Raw genomic sequence first — 22,841 nt, forward strand, 5'->3', positions numbered from 1 at the left:
TAAAGTTATATTTTGATGGAGCGAGATGACCTGCTTTGATAAAGAGGGTATGTGAACGGGACCTTCCAGGTCTGATGATTCGTGCTTTCACAGCTAGGCTAGGATAGGATAGGCAGGGGTGGGTTTCGGTGAGAGGGCTGCACACAGCTAGGCTATGATAGGATAGGCAGGGGTGGGTTTCGGTGAGAGGGCTAGCTAGGTTAGGAGCTTGCTTAGAAACCGTAACAGAGCCACACAGGGCGAGATGAAGAGCGTGTTGTTGGAAATGCAAGTGGCAGTGAGGGCACGAGACATCTGAGTGTGAAGGGGCTTGTGTGGAGAGCAGAATTCACGGCAGGAGCCTGGTAGATGGGAGTGTGATCATTTCTGGCCAGTATGGATACGCAAAAGGCAGGAGACTTTTAAATATTCCGAGATTTTTCACAATAAAATGGGTCGAGACTTTTCTCATATGAAATCCACAGTTCAACAAAACACGGTATTGAGGAGGTTCTCTTTTCGAGCATTTTATTTCATCGGCTGACGAGGATATATATATATATATATATATATATATATATATATATATATATATATATATATATATATATATATATATATATATCAGGACATCAGAACTCCAGAAGTAATTCCAGTCATCATTCATCCTTACATCCTCAGGTAAGCGTAATTTGAGTGAGGGGAAGGTGCCTGCGTGGAGGGTTTGTGATCAATGCTTATGGATTGTTTGTTTGGGTAACGATGTTTGGTTAAGGAGGTGTGTATTTACATCCAAGAGGGTATACACACACTATCTTAAGTATCCGTAGGGAGCTGATGTGCTGGTCGGGGGTTATAAGAGGCCGATTTTGTATCCGTTTCCTGCGTCAGCGGGGTAGCGCTAGGGACAGACGAAGAAATGCCGCATCCGCTCACACTCATTCTCTAGCTGTTATGTGCAATTCAACGCAACCACAGCTCCCTATCCACAACCAGGCCGCACAGACTTCCCATGGTTTACCCCGGACGCCTTACAACCCCTGGTTCAGTCCGTTGACGGCACGTCGACCCGAGTATACCTTAATTTAATTTCATTCTGTCCCGTAACCATCTTTCGCCCTCCTGCATGTTCAGGCACCGATCGCTCACAATCTCTCACACTCCATCTCCTATTTGGTCTCTCGCATCTCCTTGTTCCCTCTACTTCAAACTCATATATATATTCTTTGTCAACCTTTCCTCACTCATTCTTTCCATACGTTAATACCATTTCAGCACAGTCCTCTGCTCTCTCAACCACCCTTTCTATTACCACACATCTCTCTTACCCATTCATTACTTACCCGATCAAGCCACCTCACACCGCACATTGTCATCATACATCTCATTTCCAACACATCCACCCTCCTCCGTATAATCTTATCATCATACCCCATTGCTCGCATCCAGAGAATATTACGCTTACCATGCCGTCAAACATGCCCATATATGCCCTCCCAGATAACGTTCTCTCTTTCCACACATTCTTCAGCGCTCCTAGAATTTGTTTGTACACGTACACCTTGGGTGTGCAGGAGCTGCTTCAGTGTGTGTTACGACAGTATTTTGGAAAATATGTCGGCTGGCTCCTTACTGCGGCGACCGAGCGAAATACAAGTAATTTAACTCCTCGCTGTGGACAGATTGTGTCTTCTCCTCTCTTAGTTATATGACTGGCATTATTCTTTTATGATGGGATTTCATCGCGACGCATTTTCTTCAGTTAAATTCTTGTGAATGATGTCATACGATACGTCTTCGTGCGTACTGGCAGTCAACATTCGTAGCTTCCGTCTCTACGTGTGAAGAATATTTGGCGTCAGACTTTTGACCTTTTGATCTTCATTGCCCGTGACTGGAGCCTCCAACGTAAAAAAAAAAAAAAAAAAAGATTAATCCTGAGACCATCAAACTAGTTTATCTTGACAGTTTTGTACTCGAGTGTACTTGAAGATATACTGATTACGCTTAGTTATATATGATCATGATAGACTAGTGATCAGCCATTAATATCCAATTAGTAACATTAAGGATAAACTTAGACCCATGACTACGCTGAAGATCCGGATATAAGTATATCTTATGACTGAGATAGATCTTGCAGAAAGGAGTGAGTTAGTTTAACATTTTCATGTGTGATTTTTAAGATTTTTTTTTCCAAATATGAAGGGTTTACTGCCGCTGGAATATGTATTGCACACACTTGCAGGATACATTAACTTGTCGCCTGGAGATACATTCCATCGGTATCGCTTGCATGTTTGTTTACGAGCAAGCAGCTGTGTACCTTACGAGGCGTTTCTGAGGTCTTCCAACCCCATAACTGAAGCTGGCGAGTCTCGAGATCATTCATAGGTCTCGTGTACGTAATATACGTAACGTCAGACGTCATCCCAACAACCCTTACCTAAAGTAGACTTCACAACTTGCGGCGGAAATGTGTACCTCACTTAGTCATCCCGTTGTTCAAACATAGAGCTCCGCTGTCCTTGATCGTGAGCAGTTATATAATAAACCAGACCTATACCCTGGCTTGCCTGGGCTGAACAGGTGGGCACGCATGGCTAATCTCTCTTGTGGTCTATGAAAGGCTGGGTGTCAAGTCGCTTTATGATATATCCTTGTGTGGGACTTCACAGTGTATGTGTGTGTGTGTGTGTGTGTGGAGGCTACATAACCGAGGGGGTGAGCTTGAAAGGATGACTTGCCGATAACCAAGGACTCGCATCCTGGCGTCTCTGCTGTGTGCACTGTTTATCTCACTCTCAGATATGCTGTCCCATTAACCTCAGATATGTTAGGCGTCCTGTGGGCTATTTAAGCCCCTGGTTGGAAGCTGTCGTGGCCTTATGATCGCTGAGAGCCTAGTGGCGCATGGTTCTTGCAAGCTGGTTGGTGGCGTTCAGTAGTGAGGCAGTTACCGTAGACACCATAATTACTAATACTAAAAGAATGAATTCGTAACCTTTTTGTTTTTTTTCATCGGTACGCTTAATGGCAGAATATCATCTTGGGGACTTGCATACAGGAACGTACTCTCAAATCTAAGGACATGATGTGGTACAAATCGTATAGCAACGCTTATAGATGGAATGTGAACACTTGAGGGTTGAAACTAGATGTAGATGTAGTTTGTGCTTTTGAACAAAGATTTTATTCGTAGACTTTGAAGCTTTACGTACGTATGCGTCTTTGGGGAAACGCCTTGTCGTGGTACTGACAGAGATGTCTCAACTTGGGTTTTTTTATTTAAGGTAGTTTGGAATATGATGCTTCTCTTAAGAAGTCACAAGTAGTCAGTGACCAAGGAAAAAAAAAAATGTATCAATAAACGCAACCGGAACACAGATATGTAACACACACATCCTGTTGATTTTCTTGAAGATAGTTCATGTGAAGCAGTTTGTTTACATCCCTCTTCACGCATAGATCAACGTAACGAAATCCGAGGCAGACGCCAGAATTAGCCTTATTGTGGGAATTAATGTCACTTTCCTGATGGGGGAGCTCACTGAAGTGTATTGCCTATTTATTCTCCAGGCGACTCGCGCCATCTCCTCCTCGACTGCCTAGGGCAATGAGAGCTGCTAATGTCACTCACACGTCGACCCAGTCTCGCCCAGCCACCTCAAGATCTGCCGCACACCAGCTAAAATTCTTCTCAACTCAGGGAACTTGCGCGAGTTGTATGTAGAGCCAACGGGAAAGGGAAATCATGTATGGATGATATATAAACGGATTTGGCCGAGTATCAAGGAAGCTGGACGGAGAAAAAATAACGGGATCGATTTTTCCCGGTAATTATGAGATGATTTAAAAGATCGGAGTTTGAAAGACGCCTCTTTCATCGGCGTTGCGTCAGGCTTTATATATATAATCAGTCTAGTAGCTTGGGGTTGGGAATGGACACGACATTGAAGGGAATGTGCACGAATAGATTTTATCAACGTCTCAACCTTGGATTATGAGTAATATTCACCCGCGTCTTAAACCTTGCAAGTGTGAACAGTGGGTCTCCAACCCCACAACACGTGTTTAAGTGGCGACCACTGTTGACATAAGGATGGTGTCGGGTTTTGGATAAATATTTAACCTCTCGTATCGTCTGTAGACTGTGGCTTGCGAACTGACGTAGACTTGAATCATGTACATGGAGTTGAAAGTGATGTTTCTACCAAGTAAGTTATTACCTTACCAGTTCTGTCACTTCAGACATCTCGCTATGGATCCTCAGCTGCGTAAACTGGCGGTTACTTACAAAGTGCTCGTTCAGCAGAAGCAGCAGCAGCCTTGGGGAGAGAGAGAGATAGAGAGAGAGAGGGGCTTTATTGCTTAACCACCGCAGGTGGGCTACTGAATTAGCATTCATTCTTATGTGCTGCCAGTGTGTCAGTCGGAATCCATATGTTTACGTGTGGCCTCGTTTGATCAAGGTTTTCTGTAAGTGAAATCATATATAGCGTACTCATTGTTTTCAGTGACTGAAATGATATACAACGAAGTCATTATTTTCAGTCTGCGTGTTGCATATACCGTAGTAATTATTTTCATTAAGTGCAGTGTTATGTAACGAGACGTTATTTCAGTAACAGCAGTGGTGTGCAGCGCCGTGGTATTTCAGAAACTTCAGTGGTGTATATCGTAGTTATTATGGTTATCACCTGCAGTGGTAGTCATTACTTTCAGATCCCCAGTAATGGTTAATGTAAAGTGGTCGGCGCCCCCGGTAAGATTAATGATAAAAGTCCTGTTCCTTAAATGGGTGATTTGAACGTCAGAAAACTTTGCTCGTGTGTGAGGGAGTGAACAAGGGTGAGGGTGAGGGTGGGTGGAACTTGGTCTAGTGTTTACCCAAGTGGTGAGCGACTGACTGGTGGGCTTCGTCGCGTGTTGGGTTATTAAGTGGCTGGCATTTATCCTGACAGAGAATCCGTTAAGGTCAGAACTGACTTGGAGAAGAAGTAAGTTTGTAGTGGATGTATCGTCATGCACCAGGCACGAACAGTTTTTTTCTTTTTTTGTTTTGTTTTTGGATTGAGGTATTTGTGAATAGCACATCAGTGTTACTGGCTTAATAGGTATGTAAATGTAAGCAAAGACAGGTTGTGTGTGTGTGTGTGTGTGTGTGTGTGTGTTAAAGGGAGAGTCTTACTCCCGTATAATCCCGCTCCCTACCCTTGTATGTGTACTATGTGTACTCTTATGTGTGTACTTAGCCACAGAGTTCATACTCTGTATGGTTTCTCATCCGTGGCGGCTTCCTAGTCTCACTTCCTCCCTCACGCGACAGGTTTTGCTTGCGCTGCGCGAATGACACATCAAAATGCAAGGCCAAACTGGTGTCTGTCCGCTGTTCCCTCCCTCCCTCTCCAGGGTAACGGATTTACTTGGGTGTGCAACGTTAGATGTCTCCACATCGCACACTAATGTTTTCATGATCGTTGCAACTGAGGATCACTGTGATCCAAGTGAGGATATTCCCTCAAGGGCTCAGTCCTCTGTTCTTAACGCTACCGTGCTAACGCGGGAAATGGCGAATAGTATGATAGCATTAGCATTTTATCTCTTAGCTTGTTTCGGTCAGCCTTGTTCAATTACTAGAAGTGTGTTACGGGGAGAGTTTTACTCTATTGTCCCCTCTCTTATATATCCATCAGCCCTAAGGAGAAGATGAACAGCTGGTTTGGCTGTGGGCCGATTGCCGCGCCCCTGGAATCAAACGCGGGCGAGCCATTTGCATGAATCGTGTGTGTGTGTGTGTGTGTGTGTGTGTGTGTAAAACATGGAAACTATGGCCAGCCGCTGAGCTGGAACAGACACGGTTCGCGTTACATACAGCTTTTCGCTCGACTACTAAATTCGTCTGTTGTTGGTACTTAAGGAGTTGGAAGGTGTCAGATGTGTTTCTTAACATGCCTGCATTTTATACTTGAAGTTAGCCAAGGAATAGATTGTCAGGTTTGTTGAAAGTAAACCCCCCCCCCCCCCCTCTTGCTTCATGGAGTGTGTTGTAGGGTTTTTATAAGAGTTTAGGGTTAAGGACCTGGACATGTGGTTACTCCGTTCCGTTACTGTGGTTTAGGCAGGAAGCGTTCAAACCCTCCCTATGCCTGACAACTCCACTGTAAGAAGCTGATTGATACCGTAAACTCTCTCTATAGATATTTGTGATGGCACTTTCTTTGTGCATTATATGGAATTTTACATTTACATAGTCCCTTTGCACACACATACATACATACATACATTGAGTTTGCAGTAGAAAGAAAAAAAAAGAAGAGGGGGTTACATGAGTTTAGAAATATCCCCGAAGTGTCTCAATTGTGTAGGACTTGAGTTCAGCCTCATGATATACCAGTGGAGCACAAATCACAGCCTTTTAGTTCACCGAGTACACAGTGATAACTTGTATGTATGGGAAAAGAGAACGCTTACTTTGCTCTATGTCCTGACGAAATATATATATATATATATATATATATATATATATATATATATATATATATATATATATATATATATATACACACCATGGTCTTACTCCTGTATGTATAAATGCACACATACCTTCTTAATTAAGCCAACTACCTTGCTTAGGATTCTAGGATTCAACTGGGCCTATGTTGGCTCGCTATCAGTAGCTCAAACATCCACACCATGGAGACCCGTGTGACTGTGTAAAAATACCGGAATTCACAGTAAATTTACGTACGTGCAACGCAGCGTGTGTTCAATGGTAGAACGCTTGGCTGTAACAGAACAGGATTATGAATGTGGCTTTTGTGCTTTCAGTGATGCACAGTAATGAGTCCGCCTCTGAGGGTATGGTTTTGTTGTGTGTGGACTGTCTTTGAACACAGCCCGCGTCATTGTTGCCCCGTTTGTACGCGTTCAAGTAAGGATTCACCCCCCCGGCCCACAACCCTTCCTTGCCCACAGACCACAAATTACTCTTTCCTTATCCATCCCGTCGTAAAATAAGGAGTGTCTGCCTCCACCCTCTGAATTTAAGCATGCACGTGAGCTGTGTTGGTGATTTCTCTGCGGATGATCATATTCAGTCAAGTTATACTTTCATAACTTTTAAAACAAGGGAAGGAAAACCATTGAAAACACTTAAGTCGTTTGTTCCCCCTGGTTGCTCTAACTACTGTGTCCGTAGATCATGAGGAAGGCAGATGTTAATGAGTAGCATGGCCTAAAACATAGCCGTCTGGTTTACCTGACATGTCACGAAGGATTGGTCAAGTCTCGTGGATGCAAAGTCAATTTACTTTATGGTTTTGTTCGATTAAATTTGTTCATTATTTAAACACGGAGCCTGGCTCTCGTGGGGGCTGGGGTGGGATAACAAGCCCAAACCCCTAGCCCCTACACCCCCCAGTGCTTAGGTCCCTCACCACCGGCGGGCCGCCTTACAGCATAGGGCCCGCAACTCCTGAGTTATAAAGTTTAATCTTAAAAAAAAAATACAATGAACGCGGTTAAATAGTTGCGTTATCCTTAGTGTCTGTGGAAAAATACACGGGAAGTGTTGGGATATCGTCTTCCTCTGGAATGCAAGGGAGAACTGTCATCTGTGAATAGATTTTTTTTTTTCGTTCATCATCGCATTACATTGTGTGAAATATCTATAGTGTTAAACATGGAGTCGAATGACACGTGATGATCAATACCACAATATTCCAGTCGTCAAACACGGGTCATGTTGTGAAGACTTGTACTGTCTGCGGGTCACGTTGTCATTTACTCCTTGCCTCTTTGAGATATAGACACTAATGGTTCATGTTAATCTATAGGCATTAAGGGTTAATGTTAAACATCCTTCATGTAACTCTGATTTGGGAAAATTGGTTTAATGGACAGGAAAAGGTGGATGTAAATGTCAATAACGTGATTAGGCTTTAAGACCAGTTTGAATTTTGTATTGGTATTTGGATAACATTGTAGCACCCAAGTGCACGTTGTTGTTGTTGCTCGACGGCTGTTGTGGTGGTTCGGTCGTTCTCGTTTCAAGTGGCATAACTGATGTTATTCGTGTCGTAGAAGAGTACCAAACAACAAGCAGTAACATCATGATGGTGTGATGCCACACGGTGAGGTACACGACATGAGTTATGGTGTAGCATAACTTAGGTGTTTCGTCCTATGTCGTTCCGTTGCCGAGTAATTCGTCGCTTCTTTTCATGGCTTGGGATCATCATTTTAACTCACACACACACACACACACACACACATATGACTGATTTCATGTAGTTGTCCACAGATGTAGGAACGCATATCAACAGCCCTCCATAATCACTGGCGATGCTGTGTATTCGCCTCCTTGTTATTTTGGCCACGTGATTAAGCTTTTCAGGACTATATTAATGACACATTTTGCAGTGTAATGTACGGAGAACATATTGTTATTGATGAACTCGTTAATAATAGTGACCGACACATGGCTAAACCGCTTATAAATGAATTTTATAAATCCCATACTGGTTGAGTCGCACACACACACACACACACACACACACAGATGAAGAAATAATTCATTATCTTCAGTATAACATGTCTCATTTTTACAGCCAAATCTCTGATTTTAACAGTGGAATGTAGAAACCCAACTCTAATCTGCCTTTTGTTTATGTGATTAGTTTCCTTATTAGTAGCCACTGTTGCTTGAATATATGATTTGAAATAAGTGCACTTTTCTTTAGATTTTTATTTGAATATTTACTCTTGTTTTTCAGCAGGAGCATGGCAAAATTTGAAATCAATGATCGTGTCATGGCCCGTTGGCCAAAATCATCTTTATGGTTTGAGGGAACAGTAGTTGACTTGAATGATATTGAATACCAGATTCGGTTTGATGATCCAGGGAACTCTGAGTATGTTATCAAGTTCAGAGATGTGAAGGTAAGCTCTAAACGGTATATGCATCTTTTGGAATTTTGAATAATTATACAGATTAGCATTATATGACAGTTTTAGAGATGGAAGAATGTATTTGTATGAAATTGTATCGTATTTAAATAGAATTTTGTCAGGTTCCAGAGTAAGTTCCAGTTTTTGATATGTTCAGTGCACCACAGCTTATTTTTGGATCACTGCTCTTGTGGATGTCTAGCTGAATTCATTATTTTATTAGCTATCTAATCTATGTACTTGTATTTTTTGTTGATTATGTTTAGGGATACTTGTCATGATTTCAAGCTGTGTACATGAATTCAAAAAAATGGTCAAAAAATGAAGATTCAAAACAGTTGAGGGCAACTGTTGGAACTCAAGGGCATAGTAGGGTGAAGTGGGGCTAAACTCAGCAGATTGAGAGTGTAGTGTTTTTTCTAGGTACCCTAGGGTAAGTCGCATAAGTAACAAGGGTAAAGGTGCTCAGAATTCAAGCTTGCAATTTAGTCAGATGTGATTATGACTTTTATCATATATGGGGTTTATTGTAAACATTTTTATTATTATTATTATACTTTGTTGCTGTCTCCCGCGTTAGCGAGGTAGCGCAAGGAAACAGATGAAAGAATGGTCCAACCCATCTACATATACATGTATATACATACACTTCCACGCACGCACATATACATACCTATACATCTCAACGTATATATATATATATATATATATATATATATATATATGCACACTCAGACATATACATATATACACATGTACATAATTCATACTGTCTGCCCTTATTCATTCCCGTAGCCACCCCACCACACATGAAATGACAGCCCCCTCCCCCTGCATGTGCGTGAGGTAGCGTTAGGAAAAGACAACAAAGGCCACATTCATTCACACTCAGTCTCTAACTGTCATGTATAATACACCGAAATCAGAGCTCCCTTTCCACATCCAGGCAGCACAAAACTTTCCATGGTTTACCCCAGATGCTTCACATGCCCTGGTTCAATCCATTAACGCATGTCATGTCGACCCTGGTATACCACATCGTTCTAATTCACTCTATTCCTTACACGCCTTTCACCCTCCTGCATGTTCAGGTCCCGATCACTCAAAATCTTTTTCACTCCATCTTTCCACCTCCAATTTGGTCTCCCACTTCTCGTTCCCTCCACCTCTGACACATATATCCTCTCAATCTTTCCACACTCATTCTCTCCATGTGACCAAACCATTTCAAAACACCCTCTTCTGCTCTCTCAACCACTCTCTTTTTATTACCACACATCTCTCTTACCCTTTCATTACTTACTCGATCAAACCACCTCACACCACATATAGTCCTCAAACATCTCATTTCCAGCACATCCACCTTCCTCCACACAACTCTATCTATAGCCCATGCCTCGCAACCATATAACATTGTTGGAACTACCATTCCTTCAAACATACCCATTTTTGCTTTCCAAGATACTGTTCTCAACTTCCACACACTTTTCAATGCTCCCAGAACTTTCGCCCCCTCCCTCACCCTTTGATTCACTTCCACTTCCATGGTTCCATCCGCTGCCAAATCCACTCCCAGACATCTAAAACACTTCACTTCCTCCAGTTTTTCTCCATTCATACTTACCCTCCAATGAACTTGTCCCGCAACCCAACTGTACCTAATAACCTTGCTCTTATTCACATTTACTCTCAGCTTTCTTCTTTCACACACTTTACTAAACTCAGTCACCAGCTTCTGCAGTTTCTCATCCGAATCAGCCACCAGCGCTGTGTCATCAGCGAACAACGACTGACTCACTTTTCAAGCTCTCTCATCCACAACAGACTGCATACTTGCCCCTCTTTCCAAAACTCTTGCATTCACCTCCCAAACAACCCCATCCTTAAACAACCATGGAGACATCACACACCCCTGCCGCAAGCCATCATTCACTGAAAACCAATCACTTTCCTCTCTTCCTACACGTACACATGCATTACATCCTTGATAAAAACTTCACTGCTTCTAACAACTTACCTCCCACACCATATATCCTGAATACCTTCCACAGAGCATCTCTATCAAATCTATCATATGCCTTCTCCAGATCCATAAATGCTACATACAAATCCATTTGCTTTTCTAAGTACTTCTCACATACATTCTTGAAAGCAAACACCTGATCCACACATCCTCTATCACTTCTGAAACCACACTGCTCTTCCCCAGTCTGATGCTGTGTACATGCCTTCACCCTCTCAATCAATGCCCTCCCATATAATTTCCCAGGAATACTCAACAAACTTATACCTCTGTAATTTGAGCACTCTCTTTTATCCCTTTTGCCTTTGTACAGTGGCACTGTGCAGGCATTCCGCCAATCCTCAGGCACCTCACCCTGAGTCATTATTTTTTTTATTATACTTTGTCGCTGTCTCCCGCGTTTGCGAGGTAGCGCAAGGAAACAGACGAAAGAAATGGCCCAACCCCCCCCCCATACACATGTATATACATACGTCCACACACGCAAATATACATACCTACACAGCTTTCCCTGGTTTACCCCAGACGCTTCACATGCCTTGATTCAATCCACTGACAGCACGTCAACCCCGGTATACCACATCGCTCCAATTCACTCTATTCCTTGCCCTCCTTTCACCCTCCTGCATGTTCAGGCCCCGATCACACAAAATCTTTTTCACACCATCTTTCCACCTCCAATTTGGTCTCCCTCTTCTCCTCGTTCCCTCCACCTCCGACACATATATCCTCTTGGTCAATCTTTCCTCACTCATTCTCTCCATGTGCCCAAACCACTTCAAAACACCCTCTTCTGCTCTCTCAACCACGCTCTTTTTATTTCCACACATCTCTCTTACCCTTACGTTACTCACTCGATCAAACCACCTCACACCACACATTGTCCTCAAACATCTCATTTCCAGCACATCCATCCTCCTGCGCACAACTCTATCCATAGCCCACGCCTCGCAACCATACAACATTGTTGGAACCACTATTCCTTCAAACATACCCATTTTTGCTTTCCGAGATAATGTTCTCGACTTCCACACATTCTTCAAGGCCCCCAGAATTTTCGCCCCCTCCCCCACCCTATGATCCACTTCCGCTTCCATGGTTCCATCCGCTGACAGATCCACTCCCAGATATCTAAAACACTTCACTTCCTCCAGTTTTTCTCCATTCAAACTCACCTCCCAATTGACTTGACCCTCAACCCTACTGTACCTAATAACCTTGCTCTTATTCACATTTACTCTTAACTTTCTTCTTCCACACACTTTACCAAACTCAGTCACCAGCTTCTGCAGTTTCTCACATGAATCAGCCACCAGCGCTGTATCATCAGTGAACAACAACTGACTCACTTCCCAAGCTCTCTCATCCCCAACAGACTTCATACTTGCCCCTCTTTCCAAAACTCTGAGTCATACATACATTAAATAATCTTACCAACTAGGCAGTAATACAGTCATTCCCTTTTTTAATAAATTCCACCATAATACCATCCAAACCTGCTGCCTTGCTGGCTTTCATCTTCCGCAAAGCTTTTACTACCTCTTCTCTGAATACCAAATCATTCTCCGAAACCCTCTCACTTTGCACACCACCTCGACCAAAACACCCTATATCTGCCACTCTTTCATCAAACACATTCAACAAACCTTCAAAATACTCACTCCATCTCTTACTCACATCACCACTACTTGTTATCACCTCCCCATTATCCCCCTCTGATGTTCCCATTTGTTCCCTTGTCTTACGCACTTTATTTACCTCCTTCCAAAACATTTTTTTTTTTTTTTTTGCCGCTGTCTCCCGCGTTTGCGAGGTAGCGCAAGGAAACAGACGAAAGAAATGGCCCAACCCACCCCCATACACATGTATATACATACACGTCCACACCCTCAAAAATACATACCTATACATCTCAATGTACACAGATATATATACACACACAGACATACATATATACACATGTACATAATTCATACTGTCTGCCTTTATTTATTCCCATCGCCACCTTGCCACACATGGAATAACACCCCCCTCCCCCCTCGTGTGTGCGAGGTAGCGCTAGGAAAAGACAACAAAGGCCCCATTCATTCACACTCAGTCTCTAGCTGTCATGTAATAATGCCCGAAACCACAGCTCCCTTTCCACATCCAGGCCCCTAAAATTCAACGATACTCTCTCACCCCAACTCTCATTTGCCCTCTTTCTCACCTCCTGCACCTTTCTCTTGACCTCCTGCCTCTTTCTTTTATACATCTCCCACTCATTTGCATTATTTCCCTGCAAAAATCATCCAAATGCCTCTCTCTTCTCTTTCGCTAATATTCTTACATCATCCCACCACTGACTACCCTTTCTAAGCTGCCCACCTCCCACGCTTCTCATGCCACAAGCATCTTTTGCGCAAGCCATCACTGCTTCCCTAAATACATCCCATTCCTCCCCCACTCCTCTTACGTCCTTAGTTCTCACCTTTTACCATTCTGTACTCCGTCTCTCCTGGTACTTCCTCACACAAGTCTCCTTTCCAAGCTCACTTACTCTCACAACTCTCTTCACCCCAACACTCTCTTCTTTTCTGAAAACCTCTGCAAATCCTTACCTTCACCTCCACAAGATAATGATCAGACATCCCTCAAGTTGCACCTCTCAGCACATTAACATACAGTCTATAAAAGGTTAAGTTTATCCCAGCTTGTTACTGTATTTAAGCTCTTAACAACACGGAAGATTATTTTAGATAACATGTCAGTCAGTTTGTAACACCATAGTAAAACTGATTTTTCATGGTGGTATCATGAAAATTGTTTTGCCTTAAGAAGTTTAGGGAATAGAGCCCCAGTGCTTTGATAGTATGAATTTATGTATTTTGCTCTTGCTTTTAATCTTCTGAAAAAAGAAAAAGTTGCACTTTTATACCAATATTTTATTTATTGAGCGTTGAAATGGTTGAAACTGATTCAGTTTATACTTTTGGGACTGGTAGCATATGTAGGTGATTCTTTCACATTGTTCATTATTTCAATAAGATCTTGGATGTTGTTTATGAGTAAGTGATGAGAAGATACAGGAAATATTAAGAATTTCATAACTTTTTTGAAAGCCTAAATGAAGCTGTCTAGTTCTTACATTTTTTAAAGCAAAAAAGAAGATGGAATCGTGAGATGTTGAATTAGGTGGAGTGACCTTGGAGATTATTTATCTTAGTTTGAACATTGGATATATTGATAGATATTACTTTACAGTATCTTAACTTGATAAGTTTTCTCAGGGGATAGATGTTTCTGCAGATTGTATGATTGATTGACATACTCTGCCTTGTATAGTCATTGACAGGTTTCCGAAAGCGCTCCAAAAGTCGTGGAAGATCTAGGAGTCGAGGAAGATCATCTGGTAGAAGAAAAAGTCAAGGTCGGTCTTCAAAGGTGGAACCAGAACCAGAACCAGTCAGAGTTGAAGAACCTGAACCTGAACCCATAAAAATTTTGGACGCAGCGCCTGTTATAGATCGAAGGAATGACACCCCAGAGCCAGTTCCCATTGCTCGTTTGTCTAGAGCTGACTTGTATTTTGCTCCACGCACCTCAACACCCTCCAGCGAGTCTGCTCTTACCACTGCCATGAATGACAAGGTGATTTGCTGCGAGCAGGTGTTTGTATGAATACAGTTGAGTTGCCTTCTCTGAGCCATCTGACAGGCATGTAACCATGAAATATTAGACTAGGGTACTGGAATTAGTTGTTTAGAAATGTATTTAATCTTACAATTTCAAAGATATAACTGATGAATATAATTTAAGTATCATTCTTTAACTACTGTCACTGGTAATGTATCAGTTTTGTAAGTGTTTTGCCACAGTTTGCTAAAATATTGCATGGGTAAGGCCTGAATGTCAAGTGAGTTACCATTGTTAATGTTTTATCATTTACTTTCATTGAAAAATTTATTACTGATTATTGTTATTTTTTATCTTATATCCTGTTATGATTAAAGTGATTCTTTGATATTTTTCTGTCTCTGTCTCTGATGGCTGTTCCCTTTGCAAACTCCCTTAAGGGGTTGGCTATTGTAAAAGTCTCCTTAACTGGTGAGCTCCATTGATAATTTTTTGTAATAGATAAAGGTTTGTAAAATTACCAGTGCACCATGTGGACACAGTATTGTCGAGGTGAGATGGGCATTCACAGCACTGCTACTGCTTCATCTTGGTCAACTTTCACTGCTAGAATAGTCATTATCCATAGAATCACTCTCCACATGATATGAAGACAGACCATCATTGTCACATAATTCAGGATCATCTCTTTGGTCCTTTAGAACAGCTAAAAGCTGCTCATAAAGACCTAGAATGTTTCCAAAGAAACAGCACCTCCACTGTCCTCTCTATACATTCCAGTTTTTTTTTTCTCTTTATTCTCCTATGATGTAGTGCCAGTGTATGAAATGATAGTGATATGAAATACAAGTAAAGTTTTCAGAAGAAGGTAGTAATTGATAGGCAGTCAACAACTAGGGAGGTATATTACTTGTAATATCGGCTTGGGTACTGAGAGGGTCAGTGATGTATGTGTAGTGAGCCAGCGCTTCAGTGGTTGTCTACTGACCCAGGTAGCTGTCTTTTCTTTCTGCCTCACCTTCATGTGGACTACTGGCTTTCTGTCCACAAACATACATAATGTATAACTCTTGACAATGCTTAATTAACTAGATTTTCCAGCGATGAGCACTATGTGCTCACCCAGCATTGTGGCAGAATGGTAGGAGCATTAGATAGAGGTAGTAGGAGGTAGGAACATTTAGGGAGGAACAGATGGTAGGAACTGTATGCACAAGCATTAGGTAGTATTCAATAGGAACATGAGGTTGGAGTCGGCAAACACTGCATTCAAGTTGCCCTCTGCTAGTGGCTTGTAAAAGGTGGGGCCTTAAAGGCTAAGAAGCAGCAGAGGAGATCACTAGTTATGGAGCCTATTTTTGTGGCCACCCCTTTGAGGGAGCTCCAGAATGGAATGGGCATCAGAGATATTGACAGACAAGTAGATTTTCAGTATAAAGAAAACTAGGGCATTAAGGTAAAACTTATTAAAAATATAGAAATGTTGTTACTACATCTTCCTTTGTTATCAGGAGCTGTCACACACATCATTCACACCCCTACCCAGTGCTCACTTAAAACGGAACCAAGCTATCACAGAGGTAATGAAATGTCATGATTTTCTGTTACTTAATACTTGTCTGTCATTTTGAAAGGGATTTTTTTTTTCTTTTTTTTACACTGTGGTGGAATTTCTGACACATGCCCTCAATTAAGGAATATAAGGTTGTGGCAAAGTGGCAGGAGTGGATGGGATTGCAGGTAAGTTTCCTAAGAAACAGGATGAATGTTGTAGGTGGGTTAATCTACCTAACTGATGTGTGTGTATCCCAGGTTGAGGGTACCTAAGGACTGACAGAATGCTTATATAGTGTCCTTATGTAAAAGCAAGGAGGAAAGTGAATGCTAAAATCAGAGAGAGTATACCTGGTTAACTGTAGTGTAGTGGTTTGCACTGTTGAACATGACCATTCACAGGCTGCCCAGGGTCAAGTGCACAGATTCAAATCCTGGTAGCAGCAGTCACTTCACAGTCAGCCCAGCTAATCATACATCACTACTGTTGGTTGATGAAATATACCTGGCTCAGGCTGACGCAGGGGGTAGTGATTCTGTTCCTGTTGGGTGGGATGGCACTGGGAATGTATGAAGGCAGGCAAGTATGAACATGTTCATATCTATATAGTATTTTATTTATTTATTTATTATACTTAATTGCCGTCTCCCATGTTAGTGAGGTAGGGCAAGGAAACAGATGAAAGAATGGCCCAACCCACCCACATACACATGTATATACATAAACGCCCACACACACACACACACACACACACACACACACACACACACACACACACACACACACACACACACACATACATACCTATACATTTCAATGTATACATACATATACATACACAGACATGTACATATATACACATGTACATATTCATACTTGCTGCATTCCCATTGCTGCCGCCATCCCCCCCCCCCCCTCGAGGTAGCCCTAGGAAAAGACGAAAAAGGCCACATTCGTTCACACTCAGACTCTAGCCGTCATGTATAATGCACCAGAACCACAGCTCCCTTTCCACATCCAGGCCCAATAAAACTTTCCATGGTTTACTGCAGATGCTTCACGTGCTGGTTCAATCCATTGACAGCACGTCGACCCTGGTGTAGCACATCGGTCCAGTTCACTCTATTCCTACCATGCCTTTCACCCTCTGACACCCTCTTTCACCTCTGACATATGTATCCTCTTTGTCAATCTTTCCTCACTCATTCTCTCCATGTGACCAAACCATTTCAATACACCCTCTTCTGCTCTCTCAACCACACTCTTTTTATTAATTACTCAATCAATCCACCTCACACCTCATATTGTCCTCAAACATCTCATTTCTAACACATCCACCCTCCTTCACACAACCGTATCTACAGCCCACGCCTTGCAACTATATAACAGTGTTGGAACCACTATTCCTTCAAACATACCCATTTTTGCTTTCTGAGATAATGTTCTCACCTTCCCACGTCAGTGAGGTAGTGTCAGAAAACAGAAGAAAGACCCATCCACTCATATACACACATATATACTTACACGCACATTTTTTTTTTTTTTTTTTTTTTATACTTTGTCGCTGTCTCCCGCGTTTGCGAGGTAGCGCAAGGAAACAGACGAAAGAAATGGCCCAACCCCCCCCCCCCATACACATGTACATACACACGTCCACACACGCAAATATACATACCTACACAGCTTTCCATGGTTTACCCCAGACGCTTCACAGGCCTTGATTCAATCCACTGACAGCACGTCAACCCCGGTATACCACATGACTCCAATTCACTCTATTCCTTGCCCTCCTTTCACCCTCCTGCATGTTCAGGCCCCGATCACACAAAATCTTTTTCACTCCATCTTTCCACCTCCAATTTGGTCTCCCTCTTCTCCTCGTTCCCTCCACCTCCGACACATATATCCTCTTGGTCAATCTCTCCTCACTCATTCTCTCCATGTGCCCAAACCATTTCAAAACACCCTCTTCTGCTCTCTCAACCACGCTCTTTTTATTTCCACACATCTCTCTTACCCTTACGTTACTTACTCGATCAAACCACCTCACACCACACATTGTCCTCAAACATCTCATTTCCAGCACATCCATCCTCCTGCGCACATCTCTATCCATAGCCCACGCCTCGCAACCATACAACATTGTTGGAACCACTATTCCCTCAAACATACCCATTTTCGCTTTCCGAGATAATGTTCTCGACTTCCACACATTTTTCAAGGCTCCCAAAATTTTCGCCCCCTCCCCCACCCTATGATCCACTTCCGCTTCCATGGTTCCATCCGCTGACAGATCCACTCCCAGATATCTAAAACACTTCACTTCCTCCAGTTTTTCTCCATTCAAACTCACCTCCCAATTGACTTGACCCTCACCCCTACTGTACCTAATAACCTTGCTCTTATTCACATTTACTCTCAACTTTCTTCTTCCACACACTTTACCAAACTCAGTCACCAGCTTCTGCAGTTTCTCACATGAATCAGCCACCAGCGCTGTATCATCAGCGAACAACAACTGACTCACTTCCCAAGCTCTCTCATCCCCAACAGACTTCATACTTGCCCCTCTTTCCAGGACTCTTGCATTTACCTCCCTTACAACCCCATCCATAAACAAATTAAACAACCATGGAGACATCACACACCCCTGCCGCAAACCTACATTCACTGAGAACCAATCACTTTCCTCTCTTCCTACACGTACACATGCCTTACATCCTCGATAAAAACTTTTCACTGCTTCTAACAACTTGCCTCCCACACCATATATTCTTAATACCTTCCACAGAGCATCTCTATCAACTCTATCATATGCCTTCTCCAGATCCATAAATGCTACATACAAATCCATTTGCTTTTCTAAGTATTTCTCACATACATTCTTCAAAGCAAACACCTGATCCACACACATACATGTACATATATATACATATACATATCCGGCAATGTGGCGGGTTTGGATGGTATTGCAGTAAAATTTATTTAAAGAAGGGGGTTACTTTGTTGTTGATTGGTTGGTAAGGACATTCAGCATATGTATGGGTCATGGTGAAGTGCCTGAGGATTTGCAGAATGTTTGCATAGTGCCATTGTACAAAGGCAAAGTGGATAAATGTTGGTGTTTAGATTACAGAGGCATAAGTTTGTTGAGTACTCCTGGGAAATTATATGGGAGGATATTGATTGAGAGGATGAAGATATGTACAAAGCATCAGACTGGGGAAGAGCAGTATGGTTTTAGAAGTGGCAGAGGATGTGTGGATCAGGTGTTTTCTTTGAAGAATGTGTGCAAGAAATGCTTAGAAAAACAGATGGATATGTATGTAGCATTTATGGGTCTGGAGAAGGCATATGATGGGGTTGATGGAGATGCTTTGTGGAAGGTCTTGGGAGTATATGTTGTGGGAGGTAAGTTGCTAGAAGCAGTGAAAAGTTTTTACCATGGATGTAAGGCATGTGTACGAGTAGGAAGAGAGGAAAGTGATTGGTTCCCAGTAAAGGTCAGTTTGCAGCAGGGGTGTGTGATGTCCCCTTGGTTGTTAAATTTGTGTATGGATGTGCTGTTTGGGGAGGTGAATGCATGCATTTTGGAGAGAGGGGCGAGTATGCAGTCTGTTGGGGATGAGAGGGCTTGGGAAGTGAGTCAGTTGTTCGCTAATGATGCAGCTCTAGTGGCTGATTCGAGTGAGAAACTGCAGAAGTTGGTGACTGAGTTTTGAAAAGGAGAAAGTTGAGAGTAAATGTGAATAAGAGCAAGGTTATTATGTTCAGTAGAGTTGAGGACAAGTTAATTGGGATGTAAGTTTGAATGGAGAAAAATTGGAGGAAGTGAAATGCTATAAATATCTGGGAGTGGATTTAGCAGCGAATGGAACCATGGAAGTTGAAGTGAGTCAAAGGATGGGGTAGGGGATGAAGATTCTGGGAGTGATGAAGAATGTGTGGAATGAGGGAATGTTATCTCAGAGAGCAAAAATGGGTATGTTTCAAGGAATGATTGTTCCAACTGTGTTGTATGGTTGCAAGACATGGGCTATAGATGGGGTTGTATGGAGGAGGGTGGATCTGTTGGAAATGAAACGTTTGAGGACAATATATGGTGTGAGGTAGTTTGATTTAGTAAGTAATGAAAGGGTAAGAGAGATGTGTGGAAATAAGGAGAGTGTGGTTGAGAGAACAGAAGAGGGTGTTTTGAAATGGTTTGGACATATGGAGAGAATGAGTGAGGAAAGATTGACAAAGAGGATATACGTGTCAGAGGTGGAGGGAAGAAGGAATTGTGGGAGACCAAATTGGAGTTGGAAGGATGGAGTGAAAAAAATTTTGAGTAATTGGGGCCTAACCATACAGCAGTGTAAGAGGCACGCAAGGAATACAGTGAATTGGAATGATGTGGTATACCAGGCTCAATGTGCTGGCAATGGAGTGCACCATGGCATGTGAAATGTCTGGGGTAAACCATGGAGAGGCCTGTGGGGCCTGGATGTGGATAGAGGGGGTTTGGTTTCGGTGCATTACACATGACACCGAGAGACCAAGTGTGAACGAATATGACTGTTTTTGTCTGTTTCCTGGCGCTATCTCACTGAAGCAGGGGGTAATGATGCTGCTTCCTGTCGGGTGAGGTAGCGCTGGGAATGGATGAAGGCAAACAAATATGAATATGTACTTCTGTATATATGTATATGCCTTTGTATGTGTATGTAAATGTTGATAAGTATATGTGCATGTATTGGTGTTTATGTATATTTATGTGTACATAAGTGGATGGGCCATTCCTCATCCGTTTCCTGGTGCTACCTTGCTGATGTGGGAAACAGCGGTCAAGTGTGATAAATGATCAACATATATTCATACATACACATACACAGACATGTACATATATACACAAATACATATTCATACTTTCTTGCCTTCATCCATTCTCAGTGCCACCCCGCTACAGGAAATGGTATCGCCACCCCCTTTGTCAGCGAGGTAGTGCCAGGAAAACAGACAAAAAAGGCCACATTCTTTCACACTCAGTCTCTAGCTGCCATGTGTAATGCACTGAGACCACAGCTCCCTATCCACATCCGGGCCCCTCAGACCTTTCCATGCTTTGCCCCAGACGTTTCACATTCCCTGGTTCAGTCTATTGACAGCACGTCGACCCCAGTATAACTTATTGTTCCAATTCACTGTATTCCTTGCATGCTTCTCACCCTCCTGTATGTTCAAGCCCCAATTGCTCAAAATCGTTTTCACCCTGTCCTTCCACCTCACCTCCAGTTTGGTCTCCCGCTTCTCCTTGTTCCCTCCACCTCTGACACATACAACCTCTTTGTCAATCTTTCTTCACTCATTCTCTTCATATGTCCAAACCTTTTCAACACACCCTCTTCTGCTCTCTCAACCACACTCTTCTTATTTCCACACCTCTCTCTTACCCTTTCATTACTAACTGGATTTGGGCCTCAGCTGCCCATGCCATCTCAGCTAGCAAAAAAAATGCATACGAAAGTGGTTATTAACAGGCTGTTGGGATTGATTATTTCGAGTAGTTTCTAGGATTGTTGATGAAGTTCAACAGTATGCTTTTTAAGGATGGTTTATTATGACTGAACACATGAAACGTGGTTAAAGAGGGCACTGAGATGAGATGGTTCTGTCAATGAATTGATTAGGTTTCACCAGTGATTTCATTGGTAACTGGTTTGATATTTCAGGTATGAAATTCTGTTTTCATTATTTGTGGTAAATAGTAGTGTCATGATTACACAGTCCATTTATCATTGCTTTTTAAGATTCGTAGAACATGGTTAGTGATAACTAAACTAAATGGAAAAATATGCACAACAATATACAGAAAGTGCAACAGGTTTTTCACACTTCAAAATTCATAAGTAGCGTCCCCTGTTTCTTCTGTTTACCTCTCATAAGCCTCTGTATATTTCAAGTCAAGCCCAACCTTGGTGTGGGCTTTTGTCCAGACTGGAGCCACCAATGCAAAAAAAAAAAAAATGATTGTATTGTGTAGCTGCTTTCCCAAATTATTAGATTGTGGCTGAAATGCAAATGTTGTTCATTGTATGAAAGTAGACCTGTGTTTGATGGTAGTGATTTGCTTTTTATATTTTTATACAAACAGATTGAAGCAGATGGCCAAATGAACAATGTTGAGACTGTCACCACAAGTGAAGTGGCACCCGCAAGCCCAAGTAGCCGCCTCTGTGGGTTAACTTGCAGCATAGGATCATGTATTAAGTCTGGTGTCTTAGCCCTCATACCATCCCTTGCTACTCTCAAGACGATAGCCTTGATTGTCATCTTGATTCTTCTGCCTTTTTATCTTACTGAGATGTGTACAAAGGTATGTACATTGATTTATCCTTACCAGTTTGTCTGTCTGATAAAGATTTCATTGTACATCTTATTATGAAAATTAGAGAATATCTCCTCTTATTTGGCTGTAGCTTCAAGTAAAACTTGTATTCACTAATGGTAATGTAAACTTTTATTTTCATAGATTATCACATTCATAGATGAGAGTTATGAATTTAATGTATTTTATGCAGTGCCTTGAAGCATGTGGAGGGCATAATGCATTGCACTTGTATGTCACTGTAATTATTCTATTGGGAGGGAGTTTTACATTCATGTGTATGTGTACATGTGTTTCCCAGTTGAGTAGCTTTTGTAATTGTCAGTGAGTGTGCATTCATGTTTTTGTCT

At 42.1% G+C, this 22,841-nt stretch overlaps 1 protein-coding gene across 8 annotated transcripts in view; it reads left to right on the forward strand.

Moving 5' to 3' along the window:
* The window catches only part of LOC139748193 (delta(14)-sterol reductase TM7SF2-like), a 60,443-nt gene that overhangs the window by 10,680 nt on the left and 26,922 nt on the right, over positions 1-22,841 (forward strand). For 3 of the 8 annotated variants that reach the window (XM_071661007.1, XM_071661005.1, XM_071661008.1), the window contains exons 2-5: positions 8,757-8,922; positions 14,279-14,584; positions 16,081-16,149; positions 22,258-22,479. In XM_071661007.1, coding sequence (XP_071517108.1) covers positions 8,764-8,922; positions 14,279-14,584; positions 16,081-16,149; positions 22,258-22,479 — 756 coding nt within the window. In that variant the 5' untranslated portion in view covers positions 8,757-8,763. Of the gene's footprint in view, positions 1-7,943; positions 8,120-8,756; positions 8,923-14,278; positions 14,585-16,080; positions 16,150-22,257; positions 22,480-22,841 lie in introns of those variants that run through there. The other 5 variants (XM_071661012.1, XM_071661013.1, XM_071661010.1 and 2 more) reach the window with 4 other exon arrangements.

This window comes from Panulirus ornatus, chromosome 73 (assembly GCF_036320965.1).
Source record: "Panulirus ornatus isolate Po-2019 chromosome 73, ASM3632096v1, whole genome shotgun sequence".
Lineage (NCBI taxonomy): Eukaryota > Metazoa > Arthropoda > Malacostraca > Decapoda > Palinuridae > Panulirus > Panulirus ornatus.